Source organism: Arvicanthis niloticus, chromosome 1, assembly GCF_011762505.2.
Source record: "Arvicanthis niloticus isolate mArvNil1 chromosome 1, mArvNil1.pat.X, whole genome shotgun sequence".
Classification (NCBI taxonomy): domain Eukaryota; kingdom Metazoa; phylum Chordata; class Mammalia; order Rodentia; family Muridae; genus Arvicanthis; species Arvicanthis niloticus.
The window spans coordinates 66,462,140-66,488,212 of NC_047658.1; the positions used below are offsets into that span (position 1 = coordinate 66,462,140).

The 26,073-nt window shown below is 39.7% G+C and overlaps 1 protein-coding gene across 5 annotated transcripts in view; it reads left to right on the forward strand.

The window, feature by feature from the left end:
- The first annotated feature begins 693 nt into the window (after positions 1-693).
- The window catches only part of Nars2 (asparaginyl-tRNA synthetase 2, mitochondrial), a 108,162-nt gene continuing 82,782 nt past the window's right edge, over positions 694-26,073 (forward strand). For 3 of the 5 annotated variants that reach the window (XR_013111761.1, XR_013111762.1, XM_034494218.2), the window contains exons 1-5: positions 718-1,143; positions 5,287-5,396; positions 7,469-7,589; positions 9,029-9,169; positions 19,160-19,240. Coding sequence is in view for 3 of the 5 variants with exons in the window: in XM_034494218.2 (XP_034350109.1) it covers positions 1,003-1,143; positions 5,287-5,396; positions 7,469-7,589; positions 9,029-9,169; positions 19,160-19,240 (594 nt within the window). In the remaining 2 variants the exon portion in view is untranslated. Of the gene's footprint in view, positions 1,144-5,286; positions 5,397-7,468; positions 7,590-9,028; positions 9,170-19,159; positions 19,241-26,073 lie in introns of those variants that run through there. The other 2 variants (XM_034494207.2, XM_076938162.1) reach the window with 2 other exon arrangements.

Consider the following 26,073-nt stretch of genomic DNA (forward strand, 5'->3'; position numbering starts at 1 on the left):
TTTCTCTGTTTCTGTCTCAGTGTCTCTGTCTCTTTGTCTCTGTCTCTTTGTCTCTGTCTCTTTGTCTCTGTCTCTCTATCTCTCCTCTAAGCATCATCTTTACATCATAAGGGCCTTGAAGGACAGGACTATGGTGTCTGACAGTGGCAACTTTAATTAGTCCTTATCTTGACCTTTTCTTGTTTAACTGGATAAAAGCATTATCATGTGCCTCACTGAGTTATGAAAAAATTTTTTGTGTAAACTTAAAATGTAGCTGAATATATGAAAAGGTCATTGTTTTCAGTTCAGACAAATGCAACTGTGAGAAAGACTTGGGATTCTGGCAGGCAAAACTTCAGTCTGTCCTTTTAAAGCAATGGAGTGTTTTGATACCACCCAACAGTGACTTCAGCAGGTAGTAGGTCTGGAGTCTGACTTCTCACAGCTCAGAACTCTTCCCCACGCTTAAGACTCTGCACAGACATTTGCCTTCTGCATCTGTCAATCCTGCCCACGATTATCCCTCAGTTTCCCCTTCGATGACTCCGAAGAAGCTTCCTAGCTATTTCTGAGAAACCTGACAAAGCTTTGCGCCTTAGCCCCGCCCACCTCACCTCCTGCACTGCCCCCACCCTCTCCGCCCACATCATTCTACCCTTTGGCCCGCCTCTCAAGCGCCGGGACACGATCACGCATGCTCAGCCTCTGCCTAGCGTGATGACGTAAGAGAGCGCACGGGGTGACGTAGCTCAGTTGCAACGTGCTTTAACTCTGGGTTTTCGCTCAGGTCCCACCTACAGTGTAACATAGACCTCTGTGTTCGGTGTAGTTGAACATTCCGTGCTTTCGGGAGCTGGACGCGGAGGCGGGGTCCTGCAGGAACGGCTCGGGGCGCGGAGGAAAGAGCGACAGGAGCGCCTGACGGCAGGACTGTGCGGGTGAAGAAGGCTGCCCCGGCGGACTGCGAGCTCGGGACGTACCCCGACCCGACCGTCCGGTGGAACCCTGGCCGGTCTCACAATGCTCGGGGCCCGGCGCCTACTTGGCGCGCTGCGCCTCTGTTCCTCCGTTTCCTGCCCCAGGCCCCGCGCTTCTGTCAAAATGCGCGTGCGGGATGCCCTCGGGGTCCAGGACGCGAGTGGGGAGTGCGTAACGGTGCAGGTGGGTGTGTGGAAAGACTGCTTGGGACCTGAGCTTGCTTGGCTCTGAGCTGTCCTTTTGGACCAAGCTTGGGCAGAGCAAAGTTGGAAGTGAAGGCGTCTGAGAGTCCACACTTCTGGGACCCTACTGTTAGTTTTGCACATCGTTCTGACGATTAGAAGTGCAGCAGCTGAGTTTTTCATGACATCTAGGCGTTGCTTGTAAACACTTTAATCATGCGGAAAAGTTGAACACGCCCACATCTATCTATCTATCTATCTATCTATCTATTTATTTATTTTTGTAGTAATAACATGGGATGTCTTGCCCCAGTTCCTTGAAAGCAGAAATTCTGTCTTCCCCTTTTTCCTGTTCACCTGGCTGGCAGGAAATAGTGGTTCCAGTTGTGTCCAGCCTTTTGACATTGCAACACAATGTTTCCACCTGCCAAGATCATACTTGAGCCATCGAATGAATTCTCGCTTCTACCCTCCAGTTTAAAAAGTCTCAGAGTTTACCGCTCCATGTTGGGCTGCATTCATAGCTATCCTCAGTAGCTCACTGGACACAGGAGAACCCATGCCTTTTCAGTTTCAGCTACTTAGGTTCTCAGGACTTCCATGTAACTAAACTAGGAGAAAGAGCAGAATGTTGTAGTTTGACAGCTAAGGGCTGCAGTTAGTTGCCTTGGCTTAATTCGCTTGCCCTACCTAGCTTGTTACTTACGGGCATGTCATTACGGTGCCTCAGGCCTCAGTTTCTCTTATGAAAATGGAGATAGTAGTCTATATTTTGGAGAGTTCTGAAAATTAAACGGGTTAATGAGTACACAGTATTTAGAACAGAGGCCTCTCAGTTAATGTTAGCTGTTGTTATTTGTGGAAGCTTTGAATAGATCTTAAAGGCACAGAAAGAATAAGACCGGTGCTTGGTTGTTTCTCCTTGAGTTGCTGAAACACACTAATAGGTCTTACCCATATTCTTGATATCTAGCAGTATGACCTAGCTGTTCTTCCTTGCGTTTATTTTGGTTTCATACTTGTTCCATGATCCAAATCAAAGTTATCAAAACTGTTTGTTGTCCTCTTTGATCAATGTGACGTGCACTGGTTATATCATTTGGGTGATGATCAAAAGAAGATTCAAAGATGAACTGAACCTACTACCTAAGTAACAGGCTTTCTTTTACTTGGGTGCTTCACAGTATAACATGGAAACTGCTAGCCACTGTGGCTCTGAGCACTTGAAGTGTGTTTCAACTGCATGAAGATAACATTGTAAAAGTAAAAGACATAATAACTTGGAAGAGTAAAGAAATATAAAAAATATATAATATATATATAAATAAAAATATTTTTATGTTGATTACATGTAAATGATATTCAGAGTATAATTGGTTGAATAGCATGTTATTCATTACCTATTTTTACTTTTAATGTAAGGACAAATCTTTTTAAAGATTAATTTTATCTTGTACTTATGTATATGTGTCTGCATGAGTTTATGCCTCATAGATAGGAGTACTATGGAGAGCCATAGACGGTGTTGGATCTCCTGGAGCTGAGTTACAAGCAGTTGTGAGCTTCCTCAGAAGGTATTAGGAACCACACTTGGGTCCTCGGAAAGAGCAGCAAGTACTCTTAACCTTGGAGCCAACTCTCTGTAAAACTCACATTATCTTTCTGTTCAGCCCTAGTTTATAGCAGTGTGGTACTTATTAGTGGTGTGAATAAAGAGCCATAAAAGAATAGTGAGTTCCTGAGCTGCGTGGAGCTGAAGAAGGTGTTACCTGCACATCTGGGTGTCTTGGAGGATGACGTCCCCTGGTAGGGTGACTGAGGTACTGGAAATAGCAGCAGGATGTGTTCCCAGGCAGGATGGGAAGGAAATAGCATTCCAGAAAAACTTGTTGATACTTCAGAATAATGACTGTATTTGAGTTCCATTGTACTATCTGATAATTTTTTTTCTACCTGGATTATCTTTTAAATTTTTTTTCCTGTGTTCTTTTCACAAATGCCTGCAGCCAGTTTGTTTAGCCCTTGTAAGGATTAAATAGCACAATACTTAGAATTTAGGACAGAAGCACAAAATAGTCCTCAATGTTAACCTTCCAACAAGTAAAAATAAGAGTGGCACTTTGGAAGTTACCATTGACTGAGAGTGAGCAGATGTGGGTGCCTTTGGGGGCTCGGTGCGATGAAGGGCCTTGCACATGAGACTGAAGTGGTTCGCACTTCATGCTGTGTAGCGCTTTCTATCCACATAACCTCGGGTTCACACTTGAACACCAGTTCATCAGTGCTGTGACTTTCATTTAACAGCCCAGAGCCACCATTTGCTTATTTCTAAGAGCGATATGATAATCATTAGGACTTCTATGAGAAGAAAACAAGACAGTATATGAAAGAAGTAAACTTTTTAAAACATGACACATATCCAATAGGTAGTAGATGTTATTTCACTTAAATGTGTGTTGGAGAAATAGCTCAGCAGTTATGAGCACTTGGTACCATTCTAGAGAATCCGAGTTTTTTCCCAGAGGAGCTGAGTCCATTGGCGGAACCTAAATCAGAAGGTTTAGTGCAGCTCCGTAAGTGCAGCTCCAGGGAATCCAGTGATCTCTTCTGGGCGGGCACTTGCTCTTATATGTCACATATACATAAGTGAAAATAAAGAGGCCGAGTGTGATGGTACACACCTTTAATCCCAGTGCATGGGATGCTGTGGCAGATGGATCTCTTTAAGTTCCAGGCTGGACCCTAGACCTTGTCTCAAAAATAAACAACAACAAAAACATTGGATTGTTATCTATGTACTAGCAATAAACTTAAAAACAAGTAAGTGTGCTTCTTTCCCTTAAAGTACACCTGACCGACAGACATGGTAATAATGGGAATTTTTGTGTGTATGTATAGCCTCATTTCCTGCTTTCTACAAGTGATTAATAGGAAGTATCTATCCATTTCTTTACATTTAGGGGATACTTCACAATGTATCTTTGAGTATCTTTGAAAATATTGTTCTCTGTGAACTCTTGTGCTGGTTACATTCCAGTTGGGAATGTAGCTGTTAGTCCCCTTGAAGACTTCTCATTTGTACTTGCACATACCTGTCATTTAAGTTAAGGCTGTCTTTGAAATTTGTGTATCACTGTGTGTTTATAATGAGACTTTTCTTTTTATCCTGAATTTTTATTTTTTGTTGTTAACATTTCTGTTCCTGCTGCAGAGCAGTTTTTGCTGTAGCAAAAGATCACATTTGAAAAATGCTGAAGAGGCTGTTTTTGATATTGATATTTCTAAAATTTTAATTTATTGGTTAACATACAAAGAAATGGGTTTCAGTGCAGGAGAGATGGCTCAGTGGTTAAGAGTACTCACTGTTCTTTGAGAGGAATAAGAGGGTAAGAGTTTAGCTCCCAATACCCACATAAACCAGCTCCTAACTGTAACTCCAGCTCTAGGGGATCCAACACCTTCTCCTTGCATCCCTATATATGGTGTATATAGACACACAAATAGTTTTTTAAATCTAGTATGAACCCACAAGAATTAAAAAAAATAGATTTCTTTTATTGTGAGATTTTTATGTATATTTCATTACACTTTTTTGTGGTTTTTGTTTGTTTGTTTTGTTTTGGTTTTTTTTTTTTTTTTCCTAGACTAGCTGCATAGTCAAAGTTGCCCTCAAACTTGGGGTCCTCTTGCCTTGGCTTCCCAAGTGCTGGATCACAGGTGTATACTATACTTAGCTTCATGAAACTATTTTTTTTTGTTTTGTTTTTGATTTTAGGATTTTCTGCGTGATATTTTGTATTTTGTAAACAAAACAAACTCTCATCTGATATTTCCAGTCTAATGATCTCTCTGGCTGACATAAGGAGAAAGGCACTAACATGTAACTTGTAATTTTTTTTTATAATTGCGAGAGGAATATTTTTGAAAAGGCACTATTAAGGTGCGCCGCTAAATATCCATCCCGCTGTGATATGAATCACATGGAATCATGTACACATACAGATAAGCAGAAAGCAGTTCATTTTATGCAGCTCACATTGAGGCAAGACTGTGAACACATCTCTTGCAGTCTTTTTTTTGAATGTGTAATGAAAATGTAAAGTGTTTGATTTTTAAGCTCCTATTTAACAATACTTCTTTTCAGGGGTGGATCCGGTCAGTCAGATCCCAGAAGAAAGTTTTGTTCCTGCATGTAAATGATGGATCTTCTTTGGAAAGTCTTCAGGTTGTTGCTGATTCAAGCTTTGACAGTAGGTAGGTAGGTTTGTTTGTCTGTTTGTTGTTTGTTTTATCCATTCTGTTTTCTGAAGAGTTCTTTTTTCCTTTTCTAGTGTTCTCCACTTCCCTAATCGAGTGTTTTCTTTGACACCTGAATGATTGATCTTTCTGAGCATGTCTGTGAATAATAGCTTTGAAGAAAAATCTAGATCTTTGAAGTCAGGAGCCTTCAAGCTTAACACTTTCACATGCTGCTATCCTCTGCCCGTGCTTTTACTCCAGTCTTTTCAAACCTACTCACTCTCCCTCATGGATGTTTTCTAGACCTTGTGCATATTGGTCCCTCTGCCTGATACAGTCCCGTTTGTGGTTCCAGTTTAGACATTGTCTGGTGCTTATATCCTGTGACTGTGGCAGGTGCTTCTCTGCTCCCATCGCATCCTGTACCCATCCTTCATAGAATGGATGATATTGTTTGGAAATTAATTAGTCATTAACTTACTAGACTCCTTTAAGAACTCAGTCTTAGAAGTTAGAAATGATGTATTCAGTTTTTTTGTTCATAGCTTCTGACAGTGTTGGAAAATAACCAGTTATTATTGAATAACTGGAACTTTTATGGTCTTGTTGTTTATTACACGTTAGATCTAATAGCATTTTATGTTGAAGTATAACCTCTCAGGAGCAGAACCCAATTCTGCTAGAATAAGAGCACTTTGCTGTTCCAAGGGCTGTTAGGAATAATGCTGTCTACATATTACAAAGACTGATGGGTCTCAGTTGGGCAGAAAGACAAAGTCTGTCTTAATTCCACTTCTGTTGCTGTGATAAGTCACCTTGACCAAAGCAACGTATAGAAGAATAAGCTTTTTGGGGCCGACAAGTTTCAGGTTAGAGTCCATGACCATCATGTTGGAGAGTATGGCAGCAGGCATGCACAGGGCTGGAGCAGTCGTTGAGAGCATGGTCTTGCTCCACAAGTATGAGGTAGAGAGAATGAGGAAGCTAACTGGAAATGGTCTGGGCTTTTGCACCCTCAGAGCCCACCTTCAGCGACACACCTCCAATGAAGCCATACCTCCTAATCTTCAAATGGTTCCACCAACTGAGGACCATACATTAAATATATGGGCTTCTGGGGGCCCTTCTTAGTCCTACCAACACACTGTTCCACTGTGACAACCTTTTAAAAGAGGTCTGTGTTTCTCTGATGATATCTGTGAGGGTAACAATTGCATGGTTCTGTTTAGTCCTGCTAAAGCACGAGGCAGCTCATAGCTGCTTGGACAATCTGAAGCAGCCCCATATCCCCATACCTGGGATTAAAACGAAAGCTATTTCTATGTTTTTTAAAGAAATCAAAATTCTCACAACATGGGACCTTCTCTTAAAAAAACGACAACAAAATCTACATTTGCCAGGTGGTGGCGGCGGCACACCTTTAATCCCAGAGGCTGGTGGATCTCTGAATTTGAGGCCAGCCTGGTCTACAGCGTGAGTTCCAGGACAGCAAGGGCTTAAAAAACAAACCAACCAACCAAATAAATAAATAATTAATTAAAAAAACCTACATGTAAAAGTAGTACAAAAAGCATCTTGTGATACCGTTGTATGTTGTGAAAGCGGGGGTTGGGGGGGCACATTGGCATTGGTGCAGTGCCATCAGCCAGACTGTAGGCCCTAGCCCAGAGGTTATATAAAGTCTGCCATCTTAAAGTATGTGGGCCAGTATATTTGATAAGAAGACATGATGGCCTGGTGGTGCATACCTCTAATCCCAGCACTTGGGAGGCAGATGTAGGTGGATCTCTTTGAGTTCCATGCCAGCCTGGTTTACAGAGTGAATTCTAGGCCCTTCTCCCACACCCTCCAAAAATCATAACAGTTAAATAATTTGTTAATTCTAAGCACTTGAGCAAATTGTTAAGTCCCTTTGTTTCCATTTTAAAATTCAAGGAATTCATTTTTACAGTCCCTAGTCCTGCAAGAGTGTTTGCAGATTATTTAACTAAGGGTACTTTTGACATTGTATACTTTAGCAAGATTATAATTGAAATAAAGGCTATTGATAGTGTCTTTTCTGATCTTATTTTTTTTTGTTACTATAGAGAATTGGCTTTTGGGAGTTCTGTGCAAGTCCAAGGGCAGCTGGTCAAAAGTCAGTCCAAGAGGCAAAATGTGGAACTGAAGGCAGAAAAGATTGAAGTTATTGGAAATTGTGAAACCAAGGTATATTTACTGGTAATTTTAGGGGCTGTTGAGGTTTCATTTAAAACATGAGTGGTCTGTTGAGAGGATGGCACTTAGAGCGAATTTCATGAAGTAATGTTATAGTGATTGCTCCAGCTTCTAGGAGCCAAGTGTTCATCAGTCTGCGTCTCTCCTGTACCTGTCCCTTCTGAAGTCTATCTTCTAGACACTGACTTCTTGTTTTTGCTAGAACTGATTTTTAAAAACTAATGGGCATAATTATTGTCCCTTGACTTCTGTTATTTTTATACTTTTGGTTTAGTGTTATATATTTATTTTAAACTTTTATTGTTACTAATCCAAAATCCAAGACCTCAACATGTATGTGGGTGGTAGCCCCTGCCCCCTGCCCCTGCCCCCTGCCCTTGTGCTAAGAATCAAACCCCAGATCCTGCCATGGGTAAATGCTACTCTCTCCCGCAGCTGAGTGTTACTTTTCAGACATGAGAGAATTCTGAATCTCTACTGATGGGACTATAGTTTACCTCTAATAAATGTGATATCTGTTTCTATACAACATAAGAATTAATATTTATCCAAGATCTAAAGTACAGAGGAGACTAGAAGCAGAGTGCTGTTCTTTTTAACTTTGCTGTTGTCTTTAATTGAAGCTTAAGGTTTTGTTTGAAAAGATGTTTGTCTTGTTAATTTCATAACCTAAGTATGGACAGGTTGGAAGTGTTTCAGGTTAGAATGATAATTTGCTTAAATTTTTTTCCCAGTCTTCAGTACTGTGCTAAATGAAAGAAAGCTGTTGTCTCTTCCTCTTGCTGTTCAATAACAATAACAAATTGATAAACAATAAAGCAACCTTAGTAAGTTGTGCTTGTGGGCTTTCAAGACATTGGGAGAAATGCCAACTGTGTGTATGTATAGTGGTAGGAAAGTCTTCTATGCCTGTGGTGTTTTGAACTCATGTGTCAAAGTGAATTATTTTGAATAATTACATGCAAACCCCTTTAGTTTTAAGAAACTGACAGCTAATGGGTAGAAACTTGATAGGTAACAGGCAAGTCTCAGTGACATTGAGTAATTTAACTGCTAAGTAGTAAAGCTGGCTGTAACTCAGCATCTAACCTAACTCCACCCAACTGTTGTGTTTACCTGATAGAAGTAATTAAGAAATAGGGGTTGGGGAGAGGGCTCCAAGGATAAAGATATTCTCTCTAAGCTTGATGACTGAAGTTTGATTCTTGGACCTACATGGTTGCAAGAGAGAACCAACTCCAAGTTGTCCTCTGATCTTCACACATTTGGTGGTGTGTGTGTTTGTGTGTAGAAGTGTGCACGTGTACACATACAAATACATGTAATTTTTTTTAAATAATAAAGAGGCAAAGCATCTTCCCAAAGCACTGTTGTTTTAATATTATCCTCTGTTTTTGTTTTCTTTTAAATTTTCCCCATATTTTTGGCAGGCATTCCCTATAAAGTATAAGGAGAGACATCCTCTGGAGTACCTGAGACAGTATCCTCACCTGAGGTGTAGGACTAATGCTCTGGGTTCTATATTGAGGGTCCGCAGTGAAGCCACAGCTGCTATTCATTCTTACTTTAAGGTAAGACATTTTGCTTGTGTGTGTTCTTTTTAATGCAGAATTTGAATAATTGTAAGCCTGGAGTATTTTCCTGAAAGATCTCAATTGTTTTAAATACTCTTTATTCCATAAAAAATTAAGTGTCACAGACATGCATATGTGTCTTCTCCCCTTCCCCCTTCTCTTTGCTGGCATGTTTAATAGCATTGTTGAGAAGCAACTGGCATAAAGAACTGTACATACTGAATGTTTATGGTCTAATGACTCTGGACGCGACTATACACCTGAAGGCATCACCACTGTGAGGGGGTGTTTGTGACCCTGAAAGCTTGTAACTGTAGTTAAATATCTCTTATTTTACCTTCATTTTAAATGTTTTTGGGGATATAAACTTGTAAGTTGGTAGACTTTTTTGTGTATATGCATGTTTGAGTGTTTTACATTCGTATATGTGCATGCTTGTACCATGGGGAAGCTAGAAGAGGGAGTTACAGACAGCTGTGAGCCACTGTCTGTTCTTAGGGAATCGACCATCCTATGGAAGAGCAGCAAGTGTCCTTAACCACTGAGACACAGGTCCTTTTAAATAGGCTTCTCTTCTTCTTGCCTCAGCTGCCCATTGTCACTGGTTTTTGTTTGTTTTAAAATTCAATTATTATTTGTTTTGGTATAGTTTTGTTCGTCTCTGTGTTAGGGCTGGTTAAGTTCTTGGACTTTTTGACTTTTGTTTTTTGTCGTGTTTCTGAAGCTTTCCTGGAATTTGTAATTCTCTTGATTTTAGTCCCCTTATAGCTAGCCATGTGTCAGCATGCCCAGCTTCTGAAGAGTGCTTTTAGTCATCATTTAAAAAAAATTTTTTTTGTTGTCTCTGAGATTACCCCTGTGTTAGACTACTTAAGAAAATCACATAGCAGGGCCTCAAGCATACTAGCCAAGTGCACTTGTGGGCAAAAGATCCGTTCTTAACCCTTGTTTGTTTTGAGACAAGAATTTCATTAAGTTGTCCAGGCTGGTCTTGAACTTCTGATACTCCTACCTCAGCCTCCTAAGTAGCTAGAATCACAGGTTTGCACAACTTCACCCATCTGGGACTTGTTTTTTATGTCTTTCATGCCTACTTAACTAACTTACTTACTTTCTTTTCTTTTCTTTTCTTTTCTTTTCTTTTCTTTTCTTTTCCTTTCCTTTCCCTTCCCTTCCCTTACCTTCCCTTCCTTTTTGTTTCTTTCTTTGTTTCTTTCTGTCTGTCTTTCTTTCTTTCTTTCCTTCTTTCCTTCTTTCTTTCTTTTTTTCAAGAGCCTCTCTTCCCATTGTTGCCAGCTAAGGCAATCCTCTGCTACATATGCAGCTGGAGCCATGTGTACTCTTTGGTTGGTGTTTTAGTCCCTGGGAGCTCTGTGGTGTCTGGTTAGTTGACATTGATGTTCTTCTGATGGGGTTGCAGTCCCCTTCAGTTCCTTCATTCCTTCCCCTAACTCTTCCATTGGGGTCCCCATGCTCAGTCCAATGGTTGGCTGTGAGCATCCACATCTGTATTGGTCAGACTCTGGAAGAGCCTCTTGGGACAGTTCTACCAGGCTCCTGTCAGCAAGAGTTTGACATCAGCAATAGTGTCTGGGTTTGGTGTCTGCAGTTGGGTCCCTAGGTGGGGTGGTCTCCGAATGGCCTTTCCTTCAGTCTCTGCTCTATTCTTTGTCCCTGCATTTCCTTTAGACAGAAACAATTCTGGCTCAAAATTTCTGATATGGATGGGTGGCCCCATCCCTCAACGGTGGGCCGGGGATGGGGGGTGGGGAGGGGCTGTGTCTATCCACTGGATATGGTCTCTACAGGTTCTCTCTCCCCTTTGTTGGGTATTTTGACTAATGTCATCCTGGTTGGATGATGGGAACCTCTTGATTACCTGGCATCTGGGACTTTCTAGTGGCTACTCTGTTCCCCATCCCCCACTGCTACACACCTCAATTCAATTTCCTGATCCTGTGTACTACTCCTGTCTCCTCCTACACCTGACCTTGCCCCTCCCTTTTCCCCTCCTCCTCCTCTCTTCCTCCCAGATCCCTCCCCTCTACCTCCCATGTGGTCTTCCTTTTGTTGAGCTTCATATGGTTTGTGAGTTGTATCGTGGGTATTTTGAGCTTTTGGGCTAATACCCACTTATCAGTGAGTACATACCATGTGTGTTCTTTTGTGATTGGGTGACCTCACTTATGATGATATTTTCTAGTTCCATTCATTTGCCTGAGAATTTCATGAAGTCAGTTGTTTTTAATAGCTGAGTAGTACTCCATTGTGTAAATGTACCACAATTTCTGTATCCATTGAGGGACATCTGGGTTGTTTCCAGCTTCTGAATATTATAAATAAGGCTGCTATGAACATAATAGAGCATGTGTTCTTGTTATATGTTGGAGCATCTTTTAGATATATGCCCAGGAGTGGTATAGCTGGGTCTTCAGGTAGAACTATTTCCAATTTTCTTAGGAACCGCCAGACTGATTTTAAGAGTGGTTGTACCAGCTTGCAATCTCACCAGCAATGGAGGGGTGTTTCTCTTTTTACAGATTCTTCCCAGCATCTGCTGTTGCCTGAGTTTTTGATTTTAGCCATTTTGACAGGTGTGAGGTTTCTGCTAAACATTTCTTTAGGTGCTTCTTGGCCATTTGAGATTCCTCAGTAGAGAATTCTCTGTTTAGCACTGTACCTTATTTTTAAATAGGGTTATTTGGTTCTCTGGAGTCTAACTTCTTGAGTTTTTTTATATTGAGTATTAGCCCTCTATAGGTTGTAAAGATCTTTTCCTAATCTGTAGGTTGCCATTTTGTCCTATTGATAGTGTCCTTTGCCTTATAGAAGGTTTTCAGTTTTATGAAATCTCATGTGTCAATAGTTGATCTTGGAGTTTGAGCCATTGGTGTTCTGTTCAGGAAACTTTTTCTTATGCTGATGTGTTTGAGGCTCTTTCCACTTTCTCTTCTATCAGATTCAGTTTAGCTGGTTTTATGTGGAGGTCCTTGATCCACTTGGACTTGAGCTTTGTACAGTGGATCAATTTGCATTCTTCTATATGCTGGCCATCAATTGATCCAGCATCATTTATTGAATATGCTGACTTTGTTCCACTGGATGGTTTTGGCTTCTTTGTCAAATATCAGGTGACTATAGATGTATAGGTTCATTTCTGTGTCTTCAGTTCTATTCCATTTATCTACCTGCCTGTCTCTGTACCAATACCATACAGTTTTTATCACTGTTGCCCTGTAATACAGCTTGAGGTCAGGAACTGTGATTCCTCCAGAAGTTCTCTTCTTGTTGAAAATAGTTTTCGCTATCCTGGGTTTTTTGTTATTCCAGATGAATTTGAGAATTGCTCTTGGGAAGAATTGAGTTGAAGTTTTGATGGGGATTGCATTGAATCTGTAGATTGCTTTCTTCAAGATGGTCATTTTTACTATATTAATCCTGCCACTCCATGAGCATGGGAGATCTTTCCATCTTCTGAGATCTTTGATTTCTTTCTTCAAAAACTTAAGTTCTTGTCATAAAGATCTTTCACTTGTTTGGTTAGAACTACATCAAGGTATTTTATATTATTTATGATTATTGTGAAGAGAGTTGTTTCCCTAGTTTCTTTCTCAGCCTGTTTATCCTTTGAGTATATCCAGCCACTTTGCTGAAGTTGTTTATCAGCTGTAGGAGTTCTTTGGTGGAATTCTTGGGGTTGCTTAAGTATACTATCATATCATCCACAAACAGTGATATCTTCCTCCTTCCCAATTTTGACCTCCTTTTGTTGTTTCATTGTTAACTTTTGGTTGAAAATCAATTTTATTTGATATTAGCATGGTTATTCCAGCTTGTTTCTTGGGATCATTTGCTTGGAAAGTTTTTTTCTAGCCTTTTACTCTGAGGTATAGTCTGTCTTTGTCACCGAGGTGTGTTTCCTGTATGCAGCAAAGTGCTGAGTTTTGTTTTCATATCCAGTCTTTTAGTCTTTGTCTTTTTATTGGGGGAATTGAATCCATTGATGTTAAGAGATATTAAGGATCAATGATTATTGCTTCTGTTATTTTTGTTGTAAGAGATGGAATTATGTTTGTGTGGCTCTCTTCTTTTGTTGTGACAAGATTGATTAATTTCTTGCTTTTTCTTGGGTATAGTTTCCCTCCTTATGTTGGAGTTTTCCTTCCATTATCCTTTGTAGGGTTGGATTTGTGGTAAGATATGTTTAAATTTGGTTTTGTCATGGACTATCTTGGTTTCTCCATCTATGGTAATTGAGAGTTTTGTTGGGCTTAGTAGCCTGGGCTGACATTTGTGTTCTTTTAGGATCTGTATGACATCTTCCCAAAGTCTCTGGCTCTCGAGTCTCTGTTGAGAAGTCTTTTATAATTCTGATAGGTAAGCCTTTATATGTAACTTGACCTTTTTCTTTTACTGCTTTTAATATTTTTTCTTTGTTCTGTGCATTTGGTGTTTTGATTATTATGTGACGAGTGGAGAAGAATTTCTCATCAAATCTATTTCTCGTATGTTTATGGACATCTCTCTTTTTAGGTTAGGGAAGTTTTTTAATATATTTACTGGCCCTTTGAGTTGGGAATCTTCATTCTCTTCTATACCTTTTATTCTTAGGTTTGGTCTTTTCACTGTGTCCTGGATTTTCTGGATGTTTTAGGTTAGGAGCTTTTTGCATTTTGTATTTTCTTTGACTGTTGTGTCAGTGTTTTCTATGGTATCGTCTACACTTGAGATTCTCTCTTCTATTTCTTGTATTCTGTTTGTGATGCTTGCATCTGTGACTCCTGAAAGCTTCTAGGTTTTCCATCTCTAGGGTTGTCTCCCTTTGTAATTTCTTTATTGTTTCTATTTCCATTTTTAGATCCTGGATGATTTTGTTCAATTCCTTCACCTGTTTGGTTGTGTTCTCCTATATTTCTTTAAGGGAATTATTTATGTCCTTCTTAAAGTCCTCTATCATCATCATGAGATAGGATCTAAGATCAGAATCTTGCTTTTCGGTGTTTTGGGAGTATCCTTGGCTTGCTGTGGTGGGAGAATGGGGTTCTGATGATGCCAAGTAGCATTGGTTTCTGTTGCTTATGTTCTTGAGTTCACCTCTCACCATCTGGTTATCTCTGATGTTAGCTGGCTTTGCCGTCTTTGACTGGAGCCTGTCCCGCCTGTGAGCCTGTGAGCCTGTGAGCCTGTGAGCCTGTGAGCCTGTGAGCCTGTGAGCCTGTGAGCCTGTGAGCCTGTGAGCCTGTGAGCCTTGGTGTTTCAGCACTCCTGGAGGTCAGGCTGTCTCTGGGTGTGATTGGGGTGTGGAGGGCTGTAGCACAGGGTTAGCTCCTGGGTACAAATGTAAACCGGAAGCTTTTCAAATACAGAACACAGGCCTAATTTTAAAATTAGGAATTTATGTATGTCTGATGTCTCATTTATAAGTTAGTTTTGATTATTTTGTTTCGTTTTGACTCTTTGTATGCTGTTTGATTTCAGTTGCTACCAGATGATGTGGATTTTACCTTGTTTGTACTGGATATTTATAAAGGTTCTCAGTCTGTGTTCTGGTGTATCATTAAGTTACTTGAAAACTGTTTGATTCATCATGTCTGAAACAGTGCTCAGTGTACTGCTGATTATTTGTTATGGTCTAGACCAGTGGTTCTGAATCTGTGTTCCTAATGCTGTGACCCTTTAATACAGTTCCTCATGTTGTGGTGACCCACCCCCCAACCATACAGTTATTTTTGTTGCTCTTGCACAACTGTAATTTTTCAACTATTGTGAACCATAATGTAAATATCAGTGTTTTTTGTGAAAGGGTCATTTGACTCTCAAAGTGGTTGCCCCACACAGGTTAAGAACCACTAATAATAATAATAATAATAATAATAATAATAATAATAATCAGCAAAGCCTTCCTGATTATTCTGTCCTGGCTGTGTGAGCATCCAGCCAATAAGCAAACGCCAGACCCTGTCCCCACCAATCTCTGTGGACCATTCCCTTGACAACTTTGCATGGTTTCTTCCGTTCTTGTACTCATACTCTGTACCTGGCACACCTGGCCAGCACTCTAGCCACTCGGTCCTCACCTGTCTGATGCTCTGGCCTATGAACTATAGCCACACTGTTTTTTCAGACTCTTGACAGTTTCTCCTCAGCTCAGGGAGGCTTCTGGGGCCCACCTTACTTCCTCCTTCCTGAGCTGTGTTTGGAAGGTTTGCACTGTAGTAAACTGGGAGCCTTGTTTCTTTCTTACAACACAGATCGCTTGCTGCCTTTGTTGCCTGATGTCTAGTTTCTTGAAAATCATTGTTTCAGGATGGAGGATGGACTCTGTGAGGGGGATGGGGCAGCGTTTGGGATGTAAATAAATGAATAAATAGTAAGAAAATCATTGGTTCATATGATTTACCTTCTGTTTTTATCCTGTTTGTTTTGTGCATGCTCAGATAAGAGGGCGAATCCAGTCAGTCTCTCTCTCTCTCTCTCTCTCTCTCTCTCTCTCTCTCTCTCTCTCTCTCTCTCTTGGTCATGTTTATGGGAGGACAGTGGCGATCCAGCAGATAAAGCCTGTGCTGTCTTCCCATGGCATCTCTTTAGACTGCTAGTTTACAGAGGCAGTGCAACACTGTGCTCTTCCTCGGGGCCATCTGAATGCATGCGGCTTCAGTCCTGCTCTACTTTACCAGAATGCTTCATGCTTTTCGGAAAGGTCCTCTAGAGGTTTCTGGAAGACTACCAAAGAGCATCAGAACTTTAAGGCATGTAGTTTTGATTAAACAGGGGAAAGTAAATTATAGTATGCAATTTTATCCCATTATACCTTAAAAGGGGCTATTTACATGTCATCTCATAAATTTACTTATGCTCCTTTTATATTTTTAGTAGTGCTTGACCCAGACAAATACAAAATCTTTCTAGAGGTAAAAAAAAAAAAAGGTGGCGGCAGCAGTGGTATATTTGTGTGTGTGTGTGTGTGTGTGTGTGTGTATCCTGGACTTTCAGTAACTGAGAAAATAGACCTGCTTTAATTCTGAGATGGTTTTATATAGTTTTGGCCACTAGATGGTGCTATTGACAATCCATTGACCCACTGACAAGTTTACCTACTTTTGTATATTTCTTTTATTATTTTGAGCTTTTATAAATCTGAAAACAATTTAAAATATAAAGTATCAAAATCTGAAATAAGAAAAATAGTTAAAATGAAATAAATCTATGAGTATGTAGTTGGAAGTAATTTTAGCATTGTTAATAGTTATAAAGTCAAGATACTTAAATGCTATAAATTTACTTTTTAGTTTTTTAAAAACTGTATTTGATGCATATGTGTGTTTTGCTTGCATGCACATGTGTGCAGCACATGCGTTCTGAGGCCTGTGACTGCCAGAATGGGACTTCAGATCCCCTGCAACCAGAGTGAAGAGATGATCGTGAGCATCATGGGGGCCATGACTCAAACCCAGGTCCTCTGGAAGAACAAGTATGCCCTTAGCACTGCCTAAGCCATCTCTCCAGCTTCCCACTTTACAGTTTTTAATTATATTAAAAATATAATCCTAGTGTTTCATTTTGTGGTGTCTGCTTGTGTACATGACAATTTGAATTGTATATTTTCAAGAAGTCACAGAGTGTATTGGTTCATGGCCGTAATCTCAACTACTCAGGACACTGAGGCAGCAGGATTGCCAGAAGTTGTAGTTAGTAATTACCACCTCAACCATGGCTGCATAGTAAGATTATATCTCACAAGTCGACAAAAAGGCCATTGTTGTACTTAGAAATAATGGTTACATATTACCTAGTATTTGATTTATTACTGTAAGCTTATAAAAAGATGTTAAAATTTCATAAATACTAAACCTACCAAATTTATTAATATAGTAAAAACTGGGAATTTGAACACTATTTTAAGCTAGAATACTGTAACAACCTAAGTCATTCTTTGGTTTGAATATCAAAAATGATTTTGTGCAGACGTGGGGCTGTGGGCCTGTTGCTCATGTTACAGGAAGGTTTCAGTCACTGGTCGAGGCTGACCCGAGCGCATCCCATCCCCCCTGCGGCTCACTCTGCAATCTGTCTGTGTCTTTCTGTCCCACCTTCTCTTTCCAGACTTCTGTGTGCTGCTCTTGCTGCCTTCCTTTGGGTTTCCCTTTATAGCTTAGGTCGAGCCACAGACTTTGTTGAGCTTTGCTGGCAACGCTGAAACTTACAGGCTGACAGCCTCCTGGAACAGCTCGGCACTAGTTATTAAAATCGTCCCCGTGCTCTGCTGGTTTGTGTTTTAGGAGTCATGTTATTTACCTCACATCTGTGAGCTGCTACACATGGCAGTTCACCAGCTCTGGTGTTGGCAACTGTAGTTAGCCCTTACATTTCTTCTCTCCACCCTCGTTTCCTTTGGATATTTCACTTCCTTTCTTTGTTTACTGTGCTCATGCTCAGAGTTGCCTACGCTCACATGGAATAAATGATTCATGTTCATAATTCTTGGCTCATAAGAAATAAAATGTTTGTGCAATAATCTTATTGACTATATTTCATTGGTCTTTTCTAGTGTGCTGTGTGTGGTACCTCTAAGCACACTGCTTTCAGGTTAAGTGCATATTTGAATAATTTCTGGGAGCTTAATTTATAGCTTGGATGTTTAACCAGTCCATATCTATGTAAGTTGTTGATTAAATAATTTCTTTTGTGGTCAGAACTCTTGATTTCAGAGAGGGTCATACTTGAAAGGTCTCCCTCTGATTATGCCTAAAGTTGTTCTTACTTTCTACTAGAGATAGGCAGAACCTGGCAGGGATGCAAATGCATGAATTTATTGTATTGATCTCAAGGCTGAAATTCTGCATTAAGTATATAGCATTCTGCCTGTATACTGTAAATTCTCTTTTAGCTATCTGCACCCCCATCCTGCCACATCCATTCTGCATGTAACCTTCTGCCTACATGCATAGTCAAAATGAGAGAAGCATAACCTTGAAGTTGATGGGTTATTTCAATCCTGCTAGCAACAGCTTTTGTGGTTCACTAATGGAAATAGTCGCAGACTTTTGATCGGAAGGACTGCAGTTGGGCGCCTCGGTGATGGATGGGCTTTCTCCTCTCAGAGTGCTCTTCAGGCAAAGGAAGTATGCTCACTGCCTGTGTGTCATGTGCAGTGTGCATCGTACCATCGATTGAATGACAGAGGCTTGTTAGGTCATTCCTCTCTCTTCCTCTTTACTTCTTTAGTCCTTATTTATCAGCCATTATTTTCTCCATTTTGATAGTTCATTACCGCTGAGGTTTCATTTCAAGATAACTTCATATTGTTCACTTTGTATTCCGTTAGCAGTGTGGGCAGTGTCATTCTCCATTAGCCTTGGGTGAAGTGCATTCCTTAGATCATCCTTAGTATATTAAGAGTGAGCAGGAAAAATAGCATTGGGGGTGGGGTAGAGAGAGAGAGAGAGAGAGAGAGAGAGAGAGAGAGAGAGAATATGAATATGAGAATGTGTGTGTGTGTGTGTGTCTGTGTGTGTGTTTAAAAGCCTGTGCTCTGTGTGTGCCTGGCCTAGCTACTGACTAGTTGTTTAACTTGGAAATTTATGAGATCTCTTTGGGATAGGGATTACTTATTTTTGAAATGAAGTAGTTAGACAAGTATATCTGTGTCTGTTACATATTTGAATTTTTTTTATATACTTTTAAGTATAATTAAACATTCAACTCTCCAGGTGTGATAATGTATGCCTGTAATCCCAGCACAAGAGGCTGAGAGACAGGAGGATCAAGAATTCAAGGCCATTCAATTGCTAGTCCATAGCAAACTCCTCTCAAACACCCATAAACAAACAAACAAACACCCACTTACCTGACCTTTGAACAGTTATATTTGGAGAGTTGTCGAGAAAGGCATAATGGCATTAGGTTGGTGCCATTTTAGTAGTAAAATTCGGCATTTGTTCTTGCTTTCACATACAAGTGTACTGAAGAGTTCTCCTTCCCTTCCAGGACAATGGCTTTGTGCACATTCACACCCCAGTACTCACATCCAATGACTGTGAGGGGGCTGGAGAGCTTTTTCAAGTGGAGGTAAGCTGTATCCTCTCTTACTGCTGCTTAATGTTTTTCTTGAAGGATTTACTTTAAATTTAATAATGGTTTTGTGGACTGAAGATTGTGACTAGCACCTGGAGCTGTCAGCAGTAATCCTCGAACAGCATCCACACGGCTCCTATCTCCTGGTAATCCACTGTAGCTAGAAGGGATGACATTTTAACTTAGTGTTCTGTTTGCTTTTCCATGGAGTACATGTGTCAAAGAAATCAGAAAGGGAGGAATATTTAGAGTCAGGAAGGGGACCAGTGGTGCAAGAGAATGGCAGGGAAAAGAAGGGTTGTAAATAAGAACAAAACATTACAATATATACATATCTATAAGATGTCACAATGAATCCCATTTCTTTGTATGCTAATCAAAATAAAAACGAAATAGTAGAGTAAAAATCAAAGTAGATAAAAATTTTTTAAAAAGAGTACAAAAGTATTCATAAAAAGAAAGAATTTTCCCAAATTGTAACGGAATAGGTTTTTTCCATAAGAAATGATTCACCTTCTAAAAAAGGTTTTTTCTCTGTTCAACTTAATTTTAGTTTTGAGCACATTTTTCCAACATGTCCCCCACCCTGTTCTCTGCTCCCTGGTTTGTCCCCTTTGTTCTCCTACACAGTTTTGCTTCTGCTTTTACGTTGTATGTACATATGTGATTTTATGTACTTATATGAAATCTAGAAACCAAAAATGAGATCAGATATGATATTTGTCTTTCTAAGGTAGGCTTAATGTAATAGCCCTGCCTGTATCCATTTTTCTGCAGATATCATCTTTGTTCTTTATGATTGAAAAAAAATCCCATTGTGTAGGCAGGGAAATTATCTCCTTTGGTAGAGTACTTACCAAAGACTTGGGTTCAAATCCTGCTATGTCACAAACAAGGTGTGGCAGTGAATGTTTGTAATTCCAGCACTCTGGAGATGGAGACAATAGGACCAGAAGTTCAAGGTCATCTTCAGCTGAAGCAAGTTCAAAAGTAGCCAGGTTACATGAACTGTGTCTTTAAAAGACTTCCATTGTGCATATATACCATCATAAGTGATGATGAACATGTAGGTGGTTTTATTACTCAGCTATTGTGAACAGTGTTGTGATAAACATTAATGTACAAGTATTTCTTTGAAGTCTTTCAGGAGTCCTATATCTAGGACTTGTAGTAGATTCAGTTTTAGAGTTGGTGAGGAACCTTTTTAGGGATTTCCAGAGGCAGGACCAGTTCACGTTATCAACAACAGTGTGTGAATGTTCTCTTTTGTCCCATCCTTGACAGCATTTGTTGTTTAATGACAGCCATTCTGACTGGGGGAGACGGAATCTCCTTGTAGATTTATTTTGTGTTACTATGCTTGTGAAGATGAACCTTTTTTTCTTTCGTAAGCTTATTGGCCATTTTTGCTTCCTCTGGTTTATCTCATTAGACTATTTTTCAATTGGTATGGGAGTTTGAGTGAGAATGGCCCCCTTAGGCTCATAGCTTTGAATACTCGGGCACTAGGGAGTAGCAGTATTTGAAAGGATTAGGAGGTGTGACCTCGTTAGAGGACCTGTCACTGAAAGTGGGCTTGGAGGTTTCAAGGGTCCAAATCAGGCCCAGTGTCTGTCTCTTCCTGCTACTGGATGTACAGCTCTCAGGGACTCTTCAATGCCTGTGTGCCACTGTGAAGATAATGAGCTAAACCTCTGTATGCAAGCCCGAATTAAATGCTTTCCTTTAAAATAGTTGCTGTGGTCAAGGTGTTTCTTCATAGCAATAGAATACTGACTAAGAGAATTGAGTTCTTTCATTCTTGTTACTTAGGGGTTTTCTTTTTGTTTGTGTGGGTTTTTTTTTTTTTTTTTTTTTGCCTTTGTATTCTAGATATTAATCTTCTATTGGGTGCATAGCTATCAAAGATTTTTCTCATTCTAAGGCAGTATCTTTGCTCAGTGGCTTCTCTCACTTCACAAATGCTTTCTAATTCATTAGCTCTCACTTGTCAGTTGTTGGCATTATTTCCTGAGCTTCCAGAAAGTCCTTACCTATTTCTGTATCTTGAAGTGTCTTCCTTACTTTTCTTCCAATAGTTTTAGACTTCCAGTCTCTCATTAAGAGAGACTTATCCATTTGGAGAAGATATCTAAACAGGGTGTGGGTTTGAGTTCATTTTTCTGCATGTGGCTATCCAGTGTTCCTGGGACCATATGTCAGAGAGGCTGCATTTTCTCCACTATGTAATTTTGTTTGTCACCATTATTAAAAATCAAATGGTGGTGGTTGTGCTAACATCTGAGTCCTCTATTTTATTCCGTTGATCTGTCTGTCTGTTTTGTGCCAGTTCTATGCTGATTTTATTAGTTAATACTATGGCTCTAAAGTATAACTTGAAATTAAGTAAAGTGGGTGATACCTTTGACATCATATGTGTGGAGGGGTATAGAATGTTCTTTGTGTGGGTGTATTCACATGAGCATGCAGCTTCATATGTCTGCATGTGGAGGCCAGACGTCAGCATCAGATATCTTCCTCCATTTCTTTCTACCTAATCTTTTTCAGACGGTTCTCTCACTAACCCTGCAGCTCATCAATTGGATGAGGCTTCAGGCTGGCCAGTGAGTTTCAGGAATCCACCTGCGTATCACCCCCTTCCAGGGCTGAAGTTGTGTACATGTACTGCTGTCCCTAGCTTTTACGTAGGTTCTAGATATCCAAACTCAGTAACTGAGCCATCATCTCTGTTGCCAGTGTTCTCTCTGCTCAGGGTTACTTGGCCATCTGGCATCTTGTGCTTTCATGTGAATCTCAAACATGTTTTTATCTATTTCAGTGAAGAATGGCATTGGGATTTTTATGAGATTTCATTGACTCTATAGATTGGCTCTGGTAGAGTGGCCATTTTTGCAGTATTACTTCTTCCAATCAATGAATGTAGGATGTCTTTCTACCTTCTGGTGTCTTCTTAGGTTCTTTTGTCTTCTTCAGTGAGTGAGTTTTCATTGTAGTCTTTTATTTCCTAAGGTTTATTCCAAGAGCTTTTGTTGTTTTTAATTTTAAGGCAATTGTGAATATGATTGTTCCCTTGATGTAGTTTTTAGGATTTGTCATTGGTATTTAGGAGGGCTTTCGGGTTTTGTGTGCTACTTTTGTAGCCTGCCGCTTTGTCATTGAGCACGTATCACTTACTGAAAGTGCTAAGAGTCTTCTGGTAGTCTTTAGCATCTTTGTGGTGGTTAAATGAGGAGTGTGCCCCATAGGCTTAGGCATTTGCACACTCGCATTCCAGTTGGAGGCACTCTCTGGAGCAGTATGGGAGATGTGGCCTTGCTGGAGGAAGTGAATCACTGGAGCAGGCTTCCAGAGTTTATGGCCCTGCCCAGCTTTCAGCCTTGTTTCTCTATGCTTGTGGTAAAAGCTGTGATCTCTCACTTTTCCACTCCTGCAGCAGTGCCTGCCACATGCTGCCATGCTTTCCCACCATAATGGATTCCAATCCCTCTGGAATCATAAGCTAAAGTAAGCCCTTTCTCCCATTAGTCATTTTTATCATGTTATTTTATCACAGCAACTGTGAAGTAACTAAAGTATAGAATCATATCATCTGCAAACAAGAACACTTTGACCTCTTCCTATTTGTATCCTCTTTTGCTTTTTATTTTCTTCTTGCCTTATTCTAGGTGAGATGCAAAGACTTTTAGTTTAATTATTTTTGAAAGATTTATTTTTTATCTTACATGCAAGAGTGTTGCCTGCATATATATGTATGCATGCCTCCTGCCTGCCTGATACCTGTGGAAGCCAAACGAGCTCCAGATACCCTGGAACTGGACTTACAGATGGGTGTGAGCTTACATGTACGTGCTATTAACTAAACCTGCCTTCTCTTCAAGAGCACTGTTAGCCACTGAACTCTCTCCAACCTCAAGTTTAATTATTTTCTTAGTAGTTATCTTCTGAGTTCTTAGCGTGGGCCAGACACTGTGAGCTTGTCCATATTATAGGTTAAAACAAACAAACAAACAAAAAACAAGATGACAACAACAACAAAACCCACATATTTCCAGAAAAGGCCATGCTTGATGCTTGTAATACAGTCATGTGATTCCAGTACTCAGATAGACGAAAACGGGAGAATTGTGCATTTTAGGGCAACACAAGACTGTGCTATGAAGTAAAATAAAATCAAATACTCAACCAGCCTTTTCTTACTGGCAAGCTTTTGAAAGCCATTTGTTTACCAACTTTATTGTTCCAAATCATTATTTCGTAGTAGACTAATGGAACAGAGAACCATATGTTGTTGAATCATACTTTTGTGTTTCTGTTGTTTATTTATTGGCTTTTTTTTAAACCCTAAAAAATTATATATATTTGCTTGTTTCTGTCAGCTGACAAGATTTACTTTCTGCTTCAATACTTTCTGTCTCCTGGTGAAAAATGCTTTCTTTTAAGTATTCACTGTAAGAAGTTATCTTGACCTATTGAAGTCATTATTAAGAATAAGAATCAAATGTTGTCCTTCATACAAAAGTTAAGGAAATCTTGATGATAATTAGCTTTTTGGAAAAAACAAAATAAAAATTACTTGAGAGCCAAAGGAGGTATAGTGTTCCTGTAATACTAGTATTAAAAAAAAAAAAAGACTTGTTGAATATTTGAAGTGGAAGTGTTAGCATCTGTATGTATGTATGCATTCAAAGAGCAGCAAATAAAAACACAGTAGTATTAATGTTCTTCCAGTTGTTCATTCCCTTTTCCTAGTATTCTGAATGTGAGCTAAAGAAAAATTACCCACCTTAAATATACATCATAATTCCTTAATATAAACCACTTAATATTTTAAAAGGATGAGGATTGTCATTAAAGATAAAAAGAATTTTTAAAGGAACTCAGTCAAATTAAAATCTGTCTTTCTTGAACCTTAATGATAGATTTGGAGATAGCTGATTTGTTCTCAAGGAAACTTCTTAAACAGTTCTGATAGATTACATCATATGTCTTTTGATTTCTAAATCACTCAGGAAGACAAGTTACAGAGTGATATGACTAAGATGAGGAAAAAAGCTAAACAAATGAGAAGTGTTCTTTGCTCATGTATATTATTTCAAGACCACACATGGGAATTTTGCATGGTGGAATTAGACTCCGGCTGTTCAGAATACCATAAAGACATGCTCTGGAGTGATGCTATACCTACAGTCACGTAGGCCGGACCTCAGCAGTCTGTGATGCCTGTGCTGTGTATGACTTGCCCTCTCTTTACCTACAGAAGTTCACTACTAGGATGTAACCTTCTCACCCTCTGTTGTTTGGAAGAAGAGCTTACCAACCTCACTTTCCTTCACCCTGTCCTTTAGGATTCGTTGTTAATCTTCTCTCAGCTGCTTATTCAGGCTTAGGGGTACAAATCTTGGCATCTACTTTTAAAAAGGAGTGGACTTTGGTATTTAAATTTTTGCTTTTTTAATGAACATTCACCCCCACCCCCCCAGCATTGAAATATCCCTAAGCATTTAAAGATAACAATACATAGTACACAGCAGTTTGAGGGCAGCATTAAGAGTCACCTTGGAAAATCAATGTAGGACTATGTACTTGCAGTATTGAGTAGTGAGTACATGCCCAGTTTCAGTTTTGTTTTCTTTCTGTCATCTTTAGTTCTTATAGAAGACTTTGGATAGTTGTTAAGATTTAGGGGCTATTTCATACATTTGTAAGAAGTTGTTTTCAGGGCTTTCATATGTCGTTTAGCACACATTTGATACCATCTGTGTTCAAGATGCTGTCTTAAATATTGCACAGGATATGATGCTGTAGTTGGTCTGTAAACTGGTAAGTTAGGACTTGATAAAGGAAGGATCGTGCTTTTTATCATCCTTGATATCCATCTTACACTGTCTGTATCTCTTTCCTGGTTGGTCACTGTGTCCCAGCTGAATTCGCAACTATGTTTCATCTTCACAATTCTGGAGCATCTGTGGATGGTCCCCAGTTTAGGATGGATCAGTTTGGGATCTTTAAAGCTGCCAAGAGTGCTAAGCATTCTGCAGTAACAGAACTTAGGTTTTGCTGTGCTGGGAATTAAGCCTAAAGCCCTCAACATGTTAAACAGAAGCACTCTACCACTGAACCCTCAGCCCAGAACCATATTCTGAAATTTAATCTTCTTTTAAGCTAATAATATGTGGTGGGAATATTTTTTCTTGATTTAGGGCAGTAGCAGCAAACCACAGCTACCAGTCAGCTCCATGATTCTTGGTACATGGACTCTATAGTATGGCATATTGGGGTAGATATAGTAAATGTATTTTTCAATATTTAATACTTTCAATTGATGAGGGACTTATCAGGATGCAATCCCATTGTAGGCCCAGAAGCAAGTGGTTTGTTTCTGAGAAGATAAAAGAGATGGCATGAAAGAGGCTATGGGCAGAGAATGAGGTGAAACTGTATGTAGAGTTGAGATGCCGCTGTTACCAATTACAGGTGATAGGGAATCACAAGCAGAATTAGGTCAGCGATGATTAAGTAGAGAGAGAAGGCTTCAGGGCCTGAAGAGATGGCTTGCAGTTAAGAGCCCTAAGTCCTCTTGCCGAAGACCTGGGTTCAGTTCCAATGCCCACATGGTAGCTCACAACTGCCTGTAACTCTAGCTTCAACTTCTGGCCCTTGAGGTGGTCTGCATCTTTGTGGTATACATACTCTTCTCACACACATACACATAAATTAAAAATAAATAAATCTTAAAGTTCTTAAGTGAACATGTGAATTGACTGTGTTTCAGAGAAGGTGTTTCAGGGAAAAAAGATTTATAGAATTGAATTTCCTGGGGGCTTTTA